General features: G+C 41.7%; 1 protein-coding gene across 1 annotated transcript in view; it reads right to left on the bottom strand.

Annotated features, from left to right (window-relative positions):
- LOC124046180 (MORN repeat-containing protein 1-like) overlaps positions 1 to 18,270 on the bottom strand; it is a 130,434-nt gene that overhangs the window by 96,817 nt on the left and 15,347 nt on the right. The window contains exons 8-11 of the mRNA XM_046366280.1: positions 16,181 to 16,291; positions 15,845 to 15,971; positions 14,921 to 15,132; positions 6,746 to 6,817 (exon numbers count right to left, since the gene is read on the bottom strand). Coding sequence (XP_046222236.1) covers positions 6,746 to 6,817; positions 14,921 to 15,132; positions 15,845 to 15,971; positions 16,181 to 16,291 — 522 coding nt within the window. The remainder of the gene's footprint in view (positions 1 to 6,745; positions 6,818 to 14,920; positions 15,133 to 15,844; positions 15,972 to 16,180; positions 16,292 to 18,270) is intronic.

Raw genomic sequence — 18,270 nt, 5'->3', positions numbered from 1 at the left:
TATGCCAACTTTGATACATTATTTCTCAATTATGCCTTTAGATATAAATGTCATGAAAATCCCCCAAATCCTGTCTTTTTTTGTCCTGGTTTCATATGGAATCCCTCTAAACCACAATAACGACTGTTCGTCTTAAGCCACAGCCAGGTAAAAGCCATTACGGTAGAGTGTTGCTTCTTTAACATTACTTACCAGGTTCAACATCTATCAATGAAGGTATAAAAAGGATGAAGAATTTGGAGGGACATTTAAATGCATGTCTGTTTTCTGTTCCAGTCGACCGGGCACCCTTTAAGATATACATCATTTTCAAGGCATGATCCCTAAGCGAACGCCATGATTTAATCATCAGAGAGAGGGTGAAAGAGGGAGGAAAAGATGGATGGATGGAGGAGGTAGAGGCTCACCTCTACAAGCACCCCACCTCTGGAGGCCAACTGAAATTACCTTGATTTATCAGGTCTGAATCACGTCTGCACCCCACTCTCATAAATTCAAGGCCAAAGCTTCCAGATAGTTTTGATGATCAATAAAACATAATTGGATTTTTCACACATATTTGACCAGAAGTATTATAAAACCAGATGGAAAACTGTAAATTCTGTGTTTTAATGCCCGTCAATGGCACCTTCGGTAAATAAATCTCTCTGAAAAGGCTATGGGCCTTTTATGTGTGATGTACTGTACTGATAAAATGTTATAATCGTTTCAAATTGACACCTCCAATGTCTCTGGGTCTTTTCTATGGTGAGAGAAACATTCTCTCCTTGATACAGAAATAAATAAGCAGATGAAATACAGAACACCCCTTACAAAAGGATCTCCATTTATGACATTAACCATTTACACTCCACATTAAATCCCATTCAGATTTCAATAAAAGTGTTATGCAGTGTTGTACGCCATTAATAAAAAATGTATCCCAATCTTTAACAAGAGAAAACATACTCCTGAGCATCGTAAAAGAAGTGGAGAGAGAGAACACTCCATTAAATCAATTATGTCTGCTGCCAGAGTCTAGGCGAGGGATAATTACTTAGGGAGGGCGATCAGAGACTAACCTAATGATGATGCCCTTTCTTATACTACTCGACTTGATGAAGCTGCAGCTCCTATGGGAGTGGCCTGATGGTGAAAACACAGCAACCATATACAGAGATGGAGAGGAAGAGAGGGGTGGTAAGAGAGAGGGGGAGAGAGAAAGAGGGGACAGAGAGTGAGAGAAGGGAGAGAGAATGAAAGAGGGACAGTGAAAGAGGTATGAGGGAGAGAGAGATGGGGCAGGTGGCAGCGGGGGGGAAGATTAGCCGTAGGGGTCAGTTGCTTTCTCACCTAGCTTAACTGCTGCGAAATGAGCCGAGGCCGTCAGGAAATTAACAAGGCGAGACGGAAGCAGCCTCGCCGGCGCTCTGACCTTCTTCTCTCTTTTGACACACACACGCGCACACACACCCGTGCGTACAAACAAACACACGTCCTCGCAATTCATCTTGGTCTCTTGCACTGCCTCTCTCTCCCTCTCACTCCCATTTCTATGTCCTGATACTTTATCCAAGTTAATACAATTTAAGCTCTGTTTTAGTAGTCATGAATGTACTCAGTTGTGCTGCTTCTGTAAACTCTTAATTACTCCCTCTTTCTCCTACTTCTCTGCCCATCATTTCTCCTTTTCATCTCATTTACTTACTCTTTTCTCTCCTTCTCAGTTACTCCATTACTTACTTCATCCTCTCTCCCTCCCTCTTTCTCTCTCGCAGCATGGAGAGCAGTGAATTATCATCCCCTGTGCATTTCCACTTAACTGAGAGGGCTTCCTTTGAACTTTGCGGGCGAAGCCCTGCGCAGTCCACATTTGCGCAGTGCAAATGAATGGGAGATGCGCTTGGGAAGCAAGAGAGAGAGAGAGATAAAGTAAAAGAGCTGCTCGTGCTGTCCGAAGAGAGCCTCGATGGATTTTCACTATCAGTGGCACTTTGAACAGAGATAAACGCAAGTTCTCGACTCGAAGAAAAGATCAGGCTCGATCAAATAGCAATGATCCTCAGACCTTGGACAACAGAGAACAAACAACTGTAAAAATCGGTCAAAAAACAAGGGCCGCAAAAGAGCCCCTGAAGAGGAAAATAAAATACACTAATATTGTGTACTTTCACTTAATTCCAAGAGAACATCTTAATGCTGTCAATAACGACTTAACTAGAGTACTAAGCGACCATAGGGAGGAACATTGTTCAGACTAAAAATTAGATTAAGGTCATTGGTGGTGAGGTTGAGAAAGGACTCTCCTCAGAATTCTGCTGTCTATCAAAATGTACCCATATAATTGGATAGAGGGCACCAGGCCTCGAATTTCCCAGTGGCAACGACGGCTATGGCCGCCGATGACCCCTTGTGTGGTTGTAATGTCCCCAAAAACAATCCATGCCTTGCGGAAAAAGTCATCGTGCCCTTGGGCTGAATATAATAATTATAATTCCCTTCTCCCGACTGCCAATCGCATTGCTCCAAAGCACCTATCACTCAGGTGGCTCACTCAGATATCTCAATTCTGATAAGCCAATGCAGTCACATGATCGGTTCCTTTCCACAGGCCTAGCAGCTACGAAGTAGGCTACAAGTGAAGACGGAAAAATCGGGGATGCAACGGCACACGTCCTTATCCAATTCCAAGGTGCATAGTGAAGATGTTAGAAGAACTGTCCACATTTACTTTTTGTCAGCCAACAAGATGAGTAACAAACAGCAAAAGCACAAACCTACTGTATGTCAATCTACTTTCCTCCATAGTGCAAAAGTACCTATTATATTGGTCAGCTTGTGAGAGAAATAAATAACAGACTCAACTGGGACAGTTGTGGGATGATAGATCCCAAATGAATACAACTGTACATAAAATACAATTTTTAAAAGCAAATGAGGCTGCTGCTACAGATCAGAACGATAAACTGTTAGGCTTTCTTCACATTATGAACGCAGCAATGTGCGCACGGCAGTTGTCTATAAGCGCAAATGTTCCAAAATTAAATGATTGAAAAGCACACTGCAAATGCAAGCGTTTCATATGACAGACGAAAATATCCTTTAGAAATGTAGAAAGAGGTAAGATCTAAAGATGGGTTGTTAATATGACTCGGATTGTGTCTTTGGCTGCTGGACAACAAAAGACAGTAGAGAACATGACCGCAAATCTGGGTTCAATGGCATATGAGGAATTGTTTTTCAAATAATCCTCTTACCATTCCTATGGTCGGAACACAGAAAAATGACAAACAAAGTACAGTTGGTGAAACATTACGTCTATGGTTTCAAGATGTTGACCGTCTCCGCTCAGATTGCAAGATGACTGAGGTTGCAGTGCGTAACAGGCCTCGAGTATGTCAACAGAAGCCTTTAGATGTTAATATTAATAATGATCCTATATTATATTTCTCAAACTTGACAAGCGTTTAGCCTATACAGTATACATGTCATTAAAAGTCTCATTAAAGTTTGGCTACATTTTCACGCGCCTCCCTCATGTCGGCATTGGTCTGGACATGACAAGCTGTAGCTGTATTTTTGTACATTTATATAGATTCTTAGCTTGTGTTTTTTGATTTTCAAATCAATATAATTGGATATTTCGGTTAATGGCTGACCTAGCAGATGGCCTTGATGCTGGCCTAGCAGATGGCCTTGATGCCCTGGAAGATATAGGGTACCATTTGAAGGCAAAATGGCCTTTGCCCATAAAATCCCGAAATTCTAGGCCGGAAGGGCACACTTGCCACGGAAGCCTCTTTTGGTGCTCCCCATGTTAATATAGGCTTTCACCATTTAAAAACGTTTAGTTCCCCATTTCAAAATCAAATCCAATCCAATCAAATATTATGTCACATGCGCCAAATACAACAGGTGTTAGACCTTACAGTGAAATGCTTACTTACAAACCCTTACACAACAACGCAGTTAAGAAAAATAAGTGTTAAAGTATTTACTAAAATAAACTGATGTCAAAAAAAGTCTAAATAAATATAGAAAAATAATAAATAATTAATGAGCAACAATAAAATAACAGTAGCGAGACTATATACAGGGGGGTACCGGTACAGATTCAATGTGAGGGGGCACAGTTTAGTTGAGGTAATATACATTTTCCTAGAGGTAAAGTGACTATGCATAGATAAAAAACAGCAAATAGCAGCAGCGTAAAAATGTGTGTGTTTGTGGGGGGGATGCTCTTGATGGTGCAGCAGTAGAACTTTTTGAGGATCTGAGGACCCATGCCAAATCTTTTCAGTCTTCTGAGGGGGAATAGGTGTTGTCGTGCCTTCTTCACGACTGTCTTGGTGTGTTTGGACCATGATAGTTTGTTGGTGATGTGGACACCAAGGAACTTGAAGATCTCAACCTGCTCCAATACAGCCTTGACAATGAGAATGGGGGCGTGCTCAGCCCTCCTTTTTCTGTAGTCCACGATCATCTCCTTTGTCTTACTTACGTGGAGGGAGAGGCTGTTATCCTGGCACCACACTGCCAGGTCTCTGACCTCCTCCCTACAGGCTGTCTCATTGTTGTTGGTGATCAGACCTACCACTGTTGTGTCTTTGGAAAACTTAATGATGGTGTTGGAGTCGTGCCTGGCCGTGCAGTCATGAGTGAACAGGGATTACAGGAGGGGACTGAGCACTCACATCCGAGGGGCCCCGTGTTGAGGATCAGCATGGCGGATGTGTTGCTACCTACCCTCACCATCTGGCGGGGGACGTCAGGATGTCCAGGATCCAGTTGCAGAGGGAGGTGCTTAGTCCCAGGGTCCTTAGCTTAGCAATGAGCTTTGACTTCACTATGATGTTGAACGCTGAGCTGTAGTCAATGAACAGCATTCTCAAGTAGATGTTCGTTTTGTCCAGGTGGGAAAGGGCAGTGTGGAGTGCAATAGAGATTGCGTCATCTGTAGATCTGTTGGGCGGTATGCAAATTAGGGTGGGTCTAGGATTCCTGGGATAAGCTGTGTTGATGTGAGCCATGACCAGCCTTTCAAAGCACTTCATGGCTACAGACGGGAGTGCCTTGGGTCGGTAGTCTTTTAGGCAGTTTACCTTGGGGTTCTTGGGCACAGGGACTATAGTGGTCTGCTTGAAAAATGTTGGTGTTACAGGGACAGGTTGAAAATATCAGTGAAGACACGTCCTGGTAATCCGTCTGGCACTGCAGCCTTGTGAATGTTGACCTGTTTAAAGGTCTTACACACATCGGCTACGGAGAGCGGGATCACACAATCGTCCGGAACAGCTAGTGCTCTCATGCATGCTTCAGTGTTGCTTGCCTCGAAGTGAGCATAGAAGTCATTTAGCTCATCTTGTAGGCTTGTGTCACTGGGCAGATCGTGGACGTGCTTCCCTTTGTAGTCCGTAATAGTTTGCAAGCCATGCCACATCCGACAAGCGTCGAATGCACTTATTGACGAAACCAAATCAAATGTTATTGGTCACATACACATGTTAATGCGAGTTTAGCAAAATGTTTGTGCTACTAGCCAGTGACTGATGTTGTGTACTCCTCAATAACATCGGAAGAATACCGGGAACATATTCCAGTCTGTGGTCTATGGCTTTTCATGAGATACTCTACCTCAGGCGAGCAAATCCTTGAGACTTCCTTAATATTAGATTTCGTGCACCAGCTGTTATTTACAAATAGACACAGACCGCCAGCCCTTGTCTTACCGGAGGCAGCTGTCCTATCTTCCCGATGCACGAAAAACCCAAGCAGCTGTATGTTATCCATGTCGTCATTTAGCCACGACTCGGTGAAACACAAGATATTAGTTTTTAAATGTCCCGTTGGTAGGTTAGTTTTGATCGGAGCTCATCCATTTTATTATCCAATGATTGCACTTTGGCCGTGACACCTTCGGTTGTCCCGCTTCGCATGCAGTTCTCGGCTTTCATCTGAGATGGAGTATGTGAAATCTGACACCTCATAGAGAGAGACAAGTTACATTTTCGGGCCTATCCAGACAAAGGATCAAACTCACCTTGCTGTGAACCTCGCAGCTCCTCTAACAATATGTGTTATTAACCCAGAGACTCTAGCGATTCTAGCAAATGCAGTATCAACTGGATTTTTCTCAACAAGAAAAAAATACAAAATCATTTGTAGAATTTTAACAAGACCACTTTCAACGAGTCAGCAGGCATTTGAATGGCGTCTGTGCTTCGCTCAGAGGACGCTGGGCAGAAATACTCGGTCATCAGTTATATGAAATGGTGCCAATTCGGTACTCTCACTAGGTATGATCATATTTATTTTACAGTTATAAGAAAGGTGAAATGTTTTAAGTAGTTTATAATTTGATTGTTACTATATTTAGAAAGCATTTCAAATCGGTTCAAGTCCTATTCCCATTTAATTTTTCATATTTGTACTGTGTACTTGAGCTTGTGTCCGTAAATGTGACTACATCTCAGCAATTTATAACTATGTTTTACCAGAAAAGGTGAGATTTTAATCTTTCAGACAGTATAAGCATTACTACGTATTGTTTATGGCCCTCTCGGTAAATAATTACTTTTGGGTACGTCTATTTAGGTGTAAATCTACATTTTGACAATTACATTTAAAAGGTTTTAAGGTAGTGAACTTGATGGACCCTCTTGCCAACTCTAGCCTATAACTTATTTGGCAATCCAGATCTCCAAACTATTTTCATGAATCTTGAAGAAGTTAAAGACGCAGATGTGTTAACGAGAGGCATAATTACCTGAGAAGAACTCTGTGATGGTGGTCGATTCCCCTTCTCCTGACTGATTCTGCTCCCCACGCAGTTCCTTTCCTGAGCAGAGGAAGCACACTCAACTCTATCATGGTCATGACATACAATATAATACACTACTGGATAGTATATCGATAAGGCTCTGGTATATATAATATAATGCATCATGTCCAGATAGTATATCGTCATTATCTGCCAAATTCAGAAGAACACCGAATCAGAACTCTGCAGGCCATAGAGTGACAGTGTCTCAGTTTGGTCAGGGAAATTGGAATGCGTAGGGCCGGCTATAATATCATGGATACTATTAATGGATTTTGAATACACTTCCCTCACAAAACAAAACACCACCAAGCAGGACAGTGTAGGGAAGAACAATGGCAGACTGAAGACAGCGGAACAGAATGCCTCAAGATAAAAACATTATATTCAATATCTGTAAATCCGACTAAATATTAGCACTTCACTCCACATACTCGTGGGCAATAAGCTGCAATCTGGATAACAACACAAAACACTACATTTATAAAGTGTAGAGACCGTCTTTCTAAAGACGATGAATGATAAGTTGGGCATACTTGAACGAGTCGGTAAAGATATACAGGAGTTAAAGTCGAGCCTCGAGATGAGTGACGAAAAGTCTACGACAATAGAGAAAGAAACAAAAAATCTAAACGCTACAGTCCATACTATTGAAACGGATGTTAAAGAACATGTTTCTGAGAGAAGCCTTACTTGAAATACAGACTAGATCTATGAGAGAAGATATGCTACTAACAGTATTAAAGAGAATGAGGACCCAGAGAGAGTAACAAATCCCAGGCAATACTGTCAACAAAATCAAAAGTGTACATCTTTTCGGACAGAGAAACAAGCACCAGATTGTTGCCAAATTTGCATTCTTTAAGGATAAAAATAATGGTTAAAAACCTGGGCAAAAGACTCACTGGCACGAAGATAGTCATGAATGATCAGTTCCCGAAGGAAATTGCAGAACGGCGCAAAGTTCTGTCCCCACTCTTCAAAGCGAATAGACTAAAAGGGAAACGTGCAGCTCTCGCAGTAGATAAACTGTACATTGATAACCAGCTGTTCTGAGATACTCCATGGCTATTCTAAATAATACCAAGTTCGCATAGAGGAGTAGAATAATGGAACACCCAATACTATTCACGGTAGGAATTGTAAAAAAATCTTTAAAAAATTTAAAAAATAAACTACAAATACACCATTCAAAATAGGGAATGTTGTAAAATAATTTAGGGTATTTATAAACAGATTAAAGATAGCATTAGAAGAATATTATTATTTCAATAATGATCCAAGCTTCAAATATAAGGCACTGGAACACAAAAGTACTCAAAAGCCCAAAATGAAGTAGGAATCAACATAATAGAGATAAAAACACACCAAACAGAGGACATAGACGGCACAATGTGGGTATGTGCGGGTGTATATGTGGGGGAGTGTGGTTGTAATGGAAGATGGGGTGTGTGTTTTTGTGATTGGAAAAGTGTGGTGAGTTAAGTGACTGAAAAAGGAAAATGGTTGCAAATGCCAGTGTCTGCGAACAAGAGTTGTTTTACATTCTGTGCAGATATGGGATACACATTTACAAATAAATGACAAAGTCTATTTATTTATTGTCCTATCATGATGGAACGGTGAACCCTGTACCCTAGACACCCATCTGAGCGACCCACACACTAAGGAGAAATCCTTATCTGTTTTATAGGCTTACTGCAAGTAGCCTATACGCAGCCAAGACAGAAAGATAAACGTGGTCAGAGACTCACTAAAGCAGCATCCTCAACAGTCTGAGCCTGCCTGGCAGTGTTGGTCCAACAAAGCCAAAGCCCCCGGGAGGGTAAGCATAATATACAAGGATTTCTCAAAGCTGCTAATAAGAACCTTGACGACCTTGTACCTAGCTGGTGGGAATTCCGCTGGAAACCCCCACCCAGGTAGTGGCAATGCTGGCAACACTAGCTGCAGTAACCCATGGGGAGGGGGTCACACTCAGACAATCAGAGAGGGGGGGAAATGATTGTGGCCCTGGCGGCACAAAATAATCAAAAGGTCTGACTACTCAGAGACACTTGGGAAAGTGGTAACAACGGGGGACCAGCATGTGTTTGTGTTTCAGGAGTGTATCTGAGCTCCATCGGCTAGGACTTGACATTGGTTAAGCAAATCTCCCCATTCTTGCTCAATTTTGCATGCCTTCTCAAACGGCTACAATTGTATATGCATTCACACATCAAGTCTTCTGTTGAGTTGGGCTCGGGGATGGAACAACTGTTGAACATCTGAGCTTGTGGTTGTTTGTGGAGGAAGGGAGTGTATGTATCCCACATCTGTTGCTAAGGGGTAATGATGTCAAGGACAGTATAGGATCAATCACAATAATTGTTTCCCAAAATAATCCGTGCTTGCCAAAAAAATATATTTTTGTAATGCCGGTCCTGGTTATAGATAACAATCCTTCGTATGAAGTTCCTACATATTAGTGTTTGTTAATTGAGGAAATAAATGAAGCTATGGAAGATTTTTTTACATATATATTTTTTGTAATAAAGGTATACAATACAATGGAGGTGAGTGTTTTGTAAATACTTTTGGCAGTTAATCTGCTTCTGTTCTGTGGGTGGCACTGTGTGCTCTTTTTAAAGGACGGGTCCCAATCTCTCAAAGGCCATAGGATACAGGTGGACAGCGGTGGTCTGCCAGTCACTGGGATGACAATAGCGGAGAACAATTGAAGGTTGACTCAGTTGCTGTGCAAATATCATGGTACAGATACAGTATATAGACACTCAATCATTATGGTACATTTTAATGGTAAGTTTACAAACATATATAATGATAAATAGAATTGAAACTTGAATATCATTATGGTAAATGGTGAAATAAGTATAGCAGAGTATAATTGTAAGGGCTTAGCAGATAAGACGATCAGTATTTTCCTGGCTAAAAGAGAAGGAATATAATATTGATTGTTTATAGGAAACGCATTCAACAACTTTAGAGATGTGTGGAAAAGGACTGTGGGGGTGAAATATACTTCTACCATGGGCAAAGAAACTCAAAAAAGGTGATTATTTTATTTAATAATAATTTTGATCCAAATGTGCAAATTGCCCAAACCGATCTGCATGTAGATGGTTTCTTTTAAATACACTACCGGTGAAAAGTTTTAAAACACACTCATTCAACATTTTTTCTTTATTTGCATTATTTCCTATATTATAGAATAATAGTAAAGACATCAAAATTATGAAATAACACATATGGAATCATGTAGTAACCAAAAAAGTGTTAAACAAATATATTTTATATTTGAGGTTCTTTAAACAGACACCCTTCTGGCATTCTCTCAACTAGCTTCATAATGAAGTCACTTGTAAATGCATTGCATTGTTAAAAGTTCATTTGTGGAATTTCTTTCCTTCTTAATGCATTTGAGTCAATCAGTTGTGTTGTGACAAGGCAGGGGGGTATATAAAAGATAGCCCTATTTGGTAAAAGACCAAGTCCATATTATGGCGAGAACATCTCATATAAGCAAAGGGAAATGACAGTCCATCATTACTTTAAGACATGAAGGTCTGTCAATCTGGAAAATTTCTAGAACTTTGAAAGTTTCTTCAAGTGCAGTTGCTAAAAACATTGAGCTCTATGATGAAACTGGCTCTCATGAGGACCGCCACAGGAATGGAAGACCCTGAGTTACCTCTGCTGCAGAGGATAAGTTCATTAGAGTTACCTGCCTCAGAAATTGCAGCCCAAATAAATGCTTCACAGAGTTCAAGTAACAGACACATCTCAACATAAACTGTTCAGAGGAGACTGTGTGAATCAGGCCTTCGTGGTCGAATTTCTGCAAAGAAACCACTACTAAAGGACACCAATAAGAAGAGGAGACTTGCTTGGGCCAAGAAACACGAGCTATGGACAAAAGGCTGTTGCAAATTTGTCCTTTGCGCTGGACTCCAAATTGGAGAAGTTTTGATCCTTCTGTAGCTCAGTTGGTAGAGCATGGCGCTTGTAACGCCAGGGTAGTGGGTTCGATTCCCGGGACCACCCATACGTAGAATGTATGCACACATGACTGTAAGTCGCTTTGGATAAAAGCGTCTGCTAAATGGCATATATACATATATATATATATATATATATATATATATATATATATACATATACATATATATATACATATATATATATACACATATATATATATATACATATATATATATATAAATATATAAATATATATATAAATATATATATATTGTTCCAACCTCCGTGTCTTTATGAGATGCAGTGTGGGTGAACAGATGATCTCTGCATTCCCATCGTAAAGCATGGAGGTGGTGTTATGGTGTGGGGGTACTTTGCTGGAGACATTGTCTGTGTTTTACTTAAAATTTGAGGCACACCAGCATGACTACTACAGCATTCAGCAGCGATACGCCATCCCATCTGGTTTGGGCTTAGTGGGACTATAAACAGGAAGACGAGTGATGGAGTGCTGTATCAAATGACCTGGCCTACACAATCCCCCGACCTCAACCCAATTGAGATGGTTTGGGATGAGTCGGACCACAGAGAGAAGAAAAGGTAGCCAACAAGTGCTCAGCATATGTGGGAACTCCTTCCAGACTGCTGGAAAAGCATTCCAAGTTTTTTATTTTACCTTTATTTAACTATTTTACCTTTATTTAACTATTTAACTAGTCAAGTCAGTTAAGAACAAATTCTTATTTTCAATGACGGCCTAGTAACAGTGGACTGAGCTTGTTGTCATTGCAGGCAATCTCAACGCTGTGCGTTACAGGGCAGACATCCTCCTCCCTCATGTGGTACCCTTCCTACAGGCTCATCCTGACATGACCCTCTAGCATGACACTGCCACCAGCCATACTGCTTGTTCTGTGGGTGATTTACTGCAAGACAGGAATGTCAGTGTTCTGCCATGGCCAGCGAAGAACCCAGATGTCAATCCCATTGAGCACGTCTGGGACCTGTTGGATCGGAGGGTGAGGGCTAGGGCCATTCCCCCAGAAATGTCCGGGAACTTGTAGGTGCCTTGGTGGAAGAGTGGGGTAACATCTCACAGCAAGAACTGGCAAATCTGGTGCAGTCCATGAGGAGGAGATGCACTGCAGTACTTAATGCAGCTGGTGGCCACACCAGATACTGACTGTTACTTATTTTGACCCCCCCCCCCCTTTGTTCAGGGACACATTATTCCATTTCATTTCTGCGGAACTTGTTCAGTTTATGGTCTCAGTTAAATCTTATGTTCATACAAATATTTAATATTTAAATATTTTGCTGAAAATAAACGCAGTTGACAGTGAGAGGACGTTTCTTTTTTTGCTGAGTTCATTTATAAAAAACCTATATACAGTTGAAGTCGGACGTTTACATACACCTTAGCCAAATACACTTAAAACAAATTTTCACAAAACCTGACATTTAATCCTAGTAGAAATTCCCAATCTTACGACAGTTAGGATCACCACTTTATTTTAAAAATGTGAGATGTAATAGTATAGAGATTTATTTTAGCTTTCATTTCTTTCATCACATTCCCAGTGGGTCAGACGTTTGCATACACTCAATTAGTATTTGGAATCATTGCCTTTAAATTGTTTAACTTGGGTCAAACGTTTTGGGTAGCCTTCCACAAGCTTCCCACAATAGGTTGGGTGAATTCTGACCCACACATAGCTGGTGTAACCTAGTCAGGTTTGTAGGCTTCCTTGCTCGCACACGCTTTTTCAGTTCTGCCCACAAATTTTCTATAGGATTGAGGTCAGGGCTTTGTGATGGCCACTCCAATATCTTGACTTTGTTGTCCTAAGACATTTTGCCACAACTTTGGAAGTATGCTTGGGGTCATTGTCCATTTGGAAGACCCATTTGCAACAAAGATTTTAACTTCCTGACTAATGTCTTGAGATGTTGCTTTAATATATCCACATCATTTTCCTTCCTTGAACGCCATCTATTTTGTTAAGTGCACCAGTCCCTCCTGCAGCAAAGCACCCTCACAACATGATGCTGCCACCGCCATGCTTCACGGTTGGGATGGTGTTCTTTGGCTTGCAAGCCTCTTCCTTTTTCCTCCAAACATAACGGTGGCCAAACAGTTCTATTTTTGTTTCATCAGACCAGAGGACATTTCTCCAAAAAGTATGTTTTTTGTCCCCATGTGCAGTTGCAAACTGTAGTCTGGGTTTTTTAATGGCGGTTTTGGAGCAGTGGCTTCTTCTTTGCCGAGTGGCCTTTCAGGTTATGTCGATATAGGACTCATTTTACTGTGGATATAGATACTTTTGTACCCATTTCCTCCAGCATCTTCACAAGATCTTTTGCTGTTGTTCTGGGATTGATTTGTACTTTAACGCAAAGTACATTCATCTCTAGGAGACAGAACGAGTCTCCTTCCTGAGAGGTATGACGGCTGCGTGGTCCAATGGTGTTTACACTTACTTACTATTGTTTGTACAGATGAACGTGGTACCTTCAGGCATTTGGAAATTGCTCCCAAGGATGAACCAGACTTGTGGAGGTCTACAATTTGTTTTCCTGAGGTCTTGGCCAATTTCTTTTGATTTTCCCATGATGTCAAGAAAAGAGGCACTGAGTTTGAAGGTAGGCCTTGAAATACATCCACAGGTACACCTCCAATCGAATCAAATGATGTCAATTAGCCTATGCTAATTGAGATGCTTCTAAAGACATGACATCATTTTCTGGATTTTTCCAAGCTGTTTAAAGGCACAGTAAACTTAGTGTATGTAAACGTCTGACCCACTGGAATTGTGATACAGTGAATTATAAGTGAAATAATCTGTCTGTAAATAAATGTTGGGAAAATTTGTGTCATGCAAAGTAGATGTCCTAACCGACTTGCCAAAACTATAGTTTGTTAACAAGAAATGTGTGGAGTGGTTGAAAAACGAGTTTTAAAGACTCCAACCTAAGTGTATGTAAACTTCCTACTTTCAACTGCATGTACAGTATATATGGGGGATTTGAAATTATGCAGGCAATTACATTGATAGAAGCCACAATCTATTTGCAATATTAAAGCTGATCCATCCTCCCAAGCACCCAGAACATTGACAAGAGCAATGGAGTGTACCGAACAGCACAACACAAATTAACTTAAAAACCACAACAACATCTGTTTGGAATATCACTGATCCCCTGCCTTCTCCCTTCGACCCGCCTACACACACACACACCCCCTTCTACCACTGCACTACACAATCATTAACATTCTAGACAGCGGGAGGCCTGGCCTCTCATCTTGATGAAGAGGAGCCTCTTGTGTCTTTAATGGACGCCCGTATGAAATATTTATCACCCCTACATCTTGCCTGCCAAGGTAATTGTCTCAAGAATTCTAACGGTAAGCGAAGGGCGGCGTGCTAGCTCCCGGACTCAGGGTGATGGGATGGGCTGGTAGCATGGTGAGTGGGGTGGAACAGCAGCTTAAGGTTAAAGTGGCATTTAGCTGAGATTAATGCTGTTGATCAAATAGTGTCTGAATTGGCGTCTGAATTGCAGAGAGCCTTTTTAAAAAGGGGGCCACATATGTGATAGGTTGTATGTGTCGTGATGGCTTGAACATTTGAATAATTTATTGGTTAAAACAGTGTCGATGACAAATGGTATGGATAGTGGATACGACAAATATGATTATTCGTGTTTGTTCACAAGCTTTTCTATAAGAAAGACAGTCTATCCTGTGTTTGCGATTAATTAAACAAATTAAGACATTTTGTTTTTGTTTCATCAAACACAAAATTTTACTGCCAAGACCTCTGAAGCTGATTGAGACGTCTGTGAAGCCAGATAGACTTGAAACGCTCCATAAAATGGGACCTCCCTGAGGAAAATCCTAAGTACATTTCAGCAGCCATATCTTTATACACACACATACTGGTAGACTCTGCTCTCCAGGCATCTCCTATAAAGAAGCCATGTTTTTTTAAAGAAAGAAAGAAAAAGCAAGAGAAATAGTGAGAGAGAAAGAGTGAGAGAGTGAGTGTGTGTGTGTGTACATATAACAGAAGGCCCAGTAAACAGTGCGAGAGAAATAAAGGGCGGCGTGGCGAATGACTTGACGTGACTATCCCTTACCATCCAGGTAGCTGGGGGTACCCCCCACGAGTGGCGGCCCGTCTGATCCGCTTCCAGACTCCCACTCGCCCTCAGGAAGCAGTGGCGAGTCAGCCTGCGCTGAGCCTGATTTAGCTGCCACCGCAGCCACGGCTAGGGGGGCTGCAGTGTCTATGAAGATCTGGCTTCCAAAGGCTCTCTCCATCAAAGGGTAGCTGACAACCTGAAAGCCACTGAGTGGGGGGAGAGAAATAGATATAAAATAGGAAGAGGGGGAGAGAGCGAGAAGAAATAAGGAGAAATGGGTAGAGAGAAAGGCATAGAAGGGTTAGTAAAAGAGTGTGACAGAGCGAGTGAATGAAAAATAATGAAAACAGAGAGTGCGAGAGATAACACATCCGTGTAATCCACACAGCTCCCAATCTCTAGACTAGAGAAGTAGAGACCATGCCATTCAAACACAGCACATCCTGCCAACCATGGGACAAAAAAAAAGATTAACAAACATGGGCATTGGCGGAAGCAGTGGAAACATGGAACTACGTTGGAATAAAGTTGCGTCAGAGATTACACTGGAGCGGATAATGTCATTGACCTGCATAGCAACATTAAGGCTCGAGGACCACATCGAGACTTGGAAATTGAACAGTGACGCAAAAACAAATGTGGACCGATTTATTTGTAAAAATGTATTTGCAGTCTGGGAAAAAAGGACAGTTATTTCAAAATACATCGGTCAATTCAAAAAATAATTTATGATCGGGTTTTAGAAGTTCAAGTGCTGTTTCCCCAATTTATTTATTTTTAAATTGACCGCCGGAGGTATTTAATCGGCTTGCCGACCGCATCCACCTATTGCCCATCCCTGCTCTTATGTGCTGATAAAGGCAGCCATCTCGGTCAGGGATACATTTTCTATTTAATTATATGATTGGCATATCCTACAATGGTGTGGGGATGGGTGTTTCCTTGATGTCTTCCATCATCTTCAGCAGGCTCGCTGGAGTTGTTGACAGGGAGAGATCACAGAGTCTGATAGCAGTGGATATTTGTAAGACTCTGCCATTTTCACCTGGAAAAAGAAAAGAGATTGTACATGGTTTACAGTTCATACTTCTCAATCAGATGTACACATTGTATTTTTAAAAACTGCATTTTTATGTAACAGTCAACTTAGAATTTTCCTCAATTTACTGAATTGAAATTGACCCAATCCCCAACCCTGGTAACCGTAAAGTAAACTCTATGATATTCCTATCTGACGTCCATTTTGTGTCTCACCCGTTGCCTTCTCTCCCGCCTCCGTCTGCAGTTGCACTTCCACACAAAATGGAGTCTCTTGGAAGACCTCCAAGACATCTCCTCCCTCTATTACGACTTTCGAAGCGCCACCTGCCGTGGTATACAAATGGGCTTCAATGAATAATCAAGGCCATTCAGTTTTCCATGCACCACATCACCAAAGAGACTTCTTTTCAATACCACTCGACATCCAAAACCACGCTCTCATTAAAACCCCTTGATCAGAGCTACGCTGAGACAGGTCAAAGTGTTAGTGTATAACAAAAGGAAACTGGCTCTCTCGCTCTCTCTCGCTCTCTCCCCTCACTCTCTAGTTTGAGTAAACTATTTTTCTTCTCTCCCTCTGTTGGTTTCTCTTTCCCCTTCTCTCTCTCTCTCCCTCTGCCCTCAGTAGGATAGGTAATTAGCATATGTCACTGTTCTGAGTCATCTCGAAGTGCCTGCCAGGTCCCACCTCATGAATAGATCCAACTACATCTCATCCCCACCCATTAGTTGGCATGCAGATCAGACGACTCCATTAACAAACCTTGTCATGTCATGTCAAGGAAGTCATCACGCCACGTCATGTACACTCATGTACCGCCGCTTCAAATCTACCAAGAACAAAAACAGACGCCAAAAGTCGAAGAGCTGGGCCTGTATTCAGAAAGCATCTCGGTGTAGGAGTGCTTATCTAGGAACAGTGTTGCCTTCCCACAGTCGTGATCATAATGAACACGATTACATGGGCCTGATCCTCGATCAGCACTCTGAGACGTTATTAATATGAGCCCAAGAAGTTGTGTGTGGTGTATTGCCATGCAGGACAGTACACTGGCTTAGCATTCAGTAGTGGGCAGCACTAAGAAATCATAAATCTGCCATCTCCTAGTGCCAAGAAGCACTGTGTGTTCTATCCACGATGGGCATTAGCATTCAACGCAGGGCGCGGTGCATAGTAGTCTTATGATTGGAGATTATCACCCCTGAGTTGGGCGCCTGGTGAAAACAACGGGCAGAGAAGAGTGGTAGATCAATAACTTTGGAAGCGATGGCTCCTCGTAGACAGCAGGCATTACCGAGAAGAGTAAACAGATGCCACAATCTTCAGAATCCTAATCGGAGCAATTTACACCCTTGTCAGCTCAGCGCTGGTTCAAATGAATCAGGCGTATGTAACCTGCCTCCTCCAACATGTGCATGTTTGCATGTACACATACACAGGAAATCCCCCCGATGGGAGTGATCCCCCCCCACCTTCACTCCACACTTGCCTCACCCTGAGCAGCAGCAGCCTGCCAAGGAGAGGAGACGTCAAGCCTGCTTGAAAAAAAAACAGCTACCTAGAGCTGGTCTGAGCAGTTGGCTGGATATTCCCTCACTCGCTAGTACTTAATGCTGATTGGTTTTGGTTCTACCCACTATAGTGCTGTCCGGTTAGAACGTGATGTTGAGGCCCATTACTGTAACTTGGTCACCACCACCACACACACATACACACACACACACACACACTGCTGCTTCCATTTGAAGATGTTTTATATGCATGGTGTGTGGTGGTGACCAAGTTACAGTAATGGGCCTCAACATTGCGTTCTAACAGGGAAAGGCAGAGTAAAACAATCATTAGGATCCATTTCTAAGAGACTACTGAGATAAATATACATCATGCAATAGTAAAGGCGGACTCTACATAATTAAGAAGGCAATAACAATGTACATAAATGTAAATGTAAATAACAATATGTGCAAACAGAAAGCATGATGTTCTAACACGGACTGCTATAGTATAACATATTCACACCTCAGCAATGTAAACCTATTGCCAGTGAGAGGGAGAGAACTGAGCCTAGGGTTATTAAGATGAATGGTTCTCTCTCAGGCCTGGCTACAGATTTTATCTGATGGCTTGGCTACTGCACATGTTCTAGAACACGAGAGCAGGCTGGATAGGGTCAGGAAGCTACAGACACTATACTATGCAACTGTAGCCTGCTAACAGCACCATAAAATAACTATAGAAATCACTAAGGTAGCATGTAACAAACAATAGCACTAGCTATAAGCAAAGCATGACAAAACAAACT

The sequence above is a fragment of the Oncorhynchus gorbuscha genome, linkage group LG10, assembly GCF_021184085.1.
Source record: "Oncorhynchus gorbuscha isolate QuinsamMale2020 ecotype Even-year linkage group LG10, OgorEven_v1.0, whole genome shotgun sequence".
Taxonomy (NCBI): Eukaryota; Metazoa; Chordata; class Actinopteri; order Salmoniformes; family Salmonidae; genus Oncorhynchus; species Oncorhynchus gorbuscha.
Note: the sequence above shows the minus strand (reverse complement) of the source record. Positions and strands in the feature narration are given on the sequence as shown.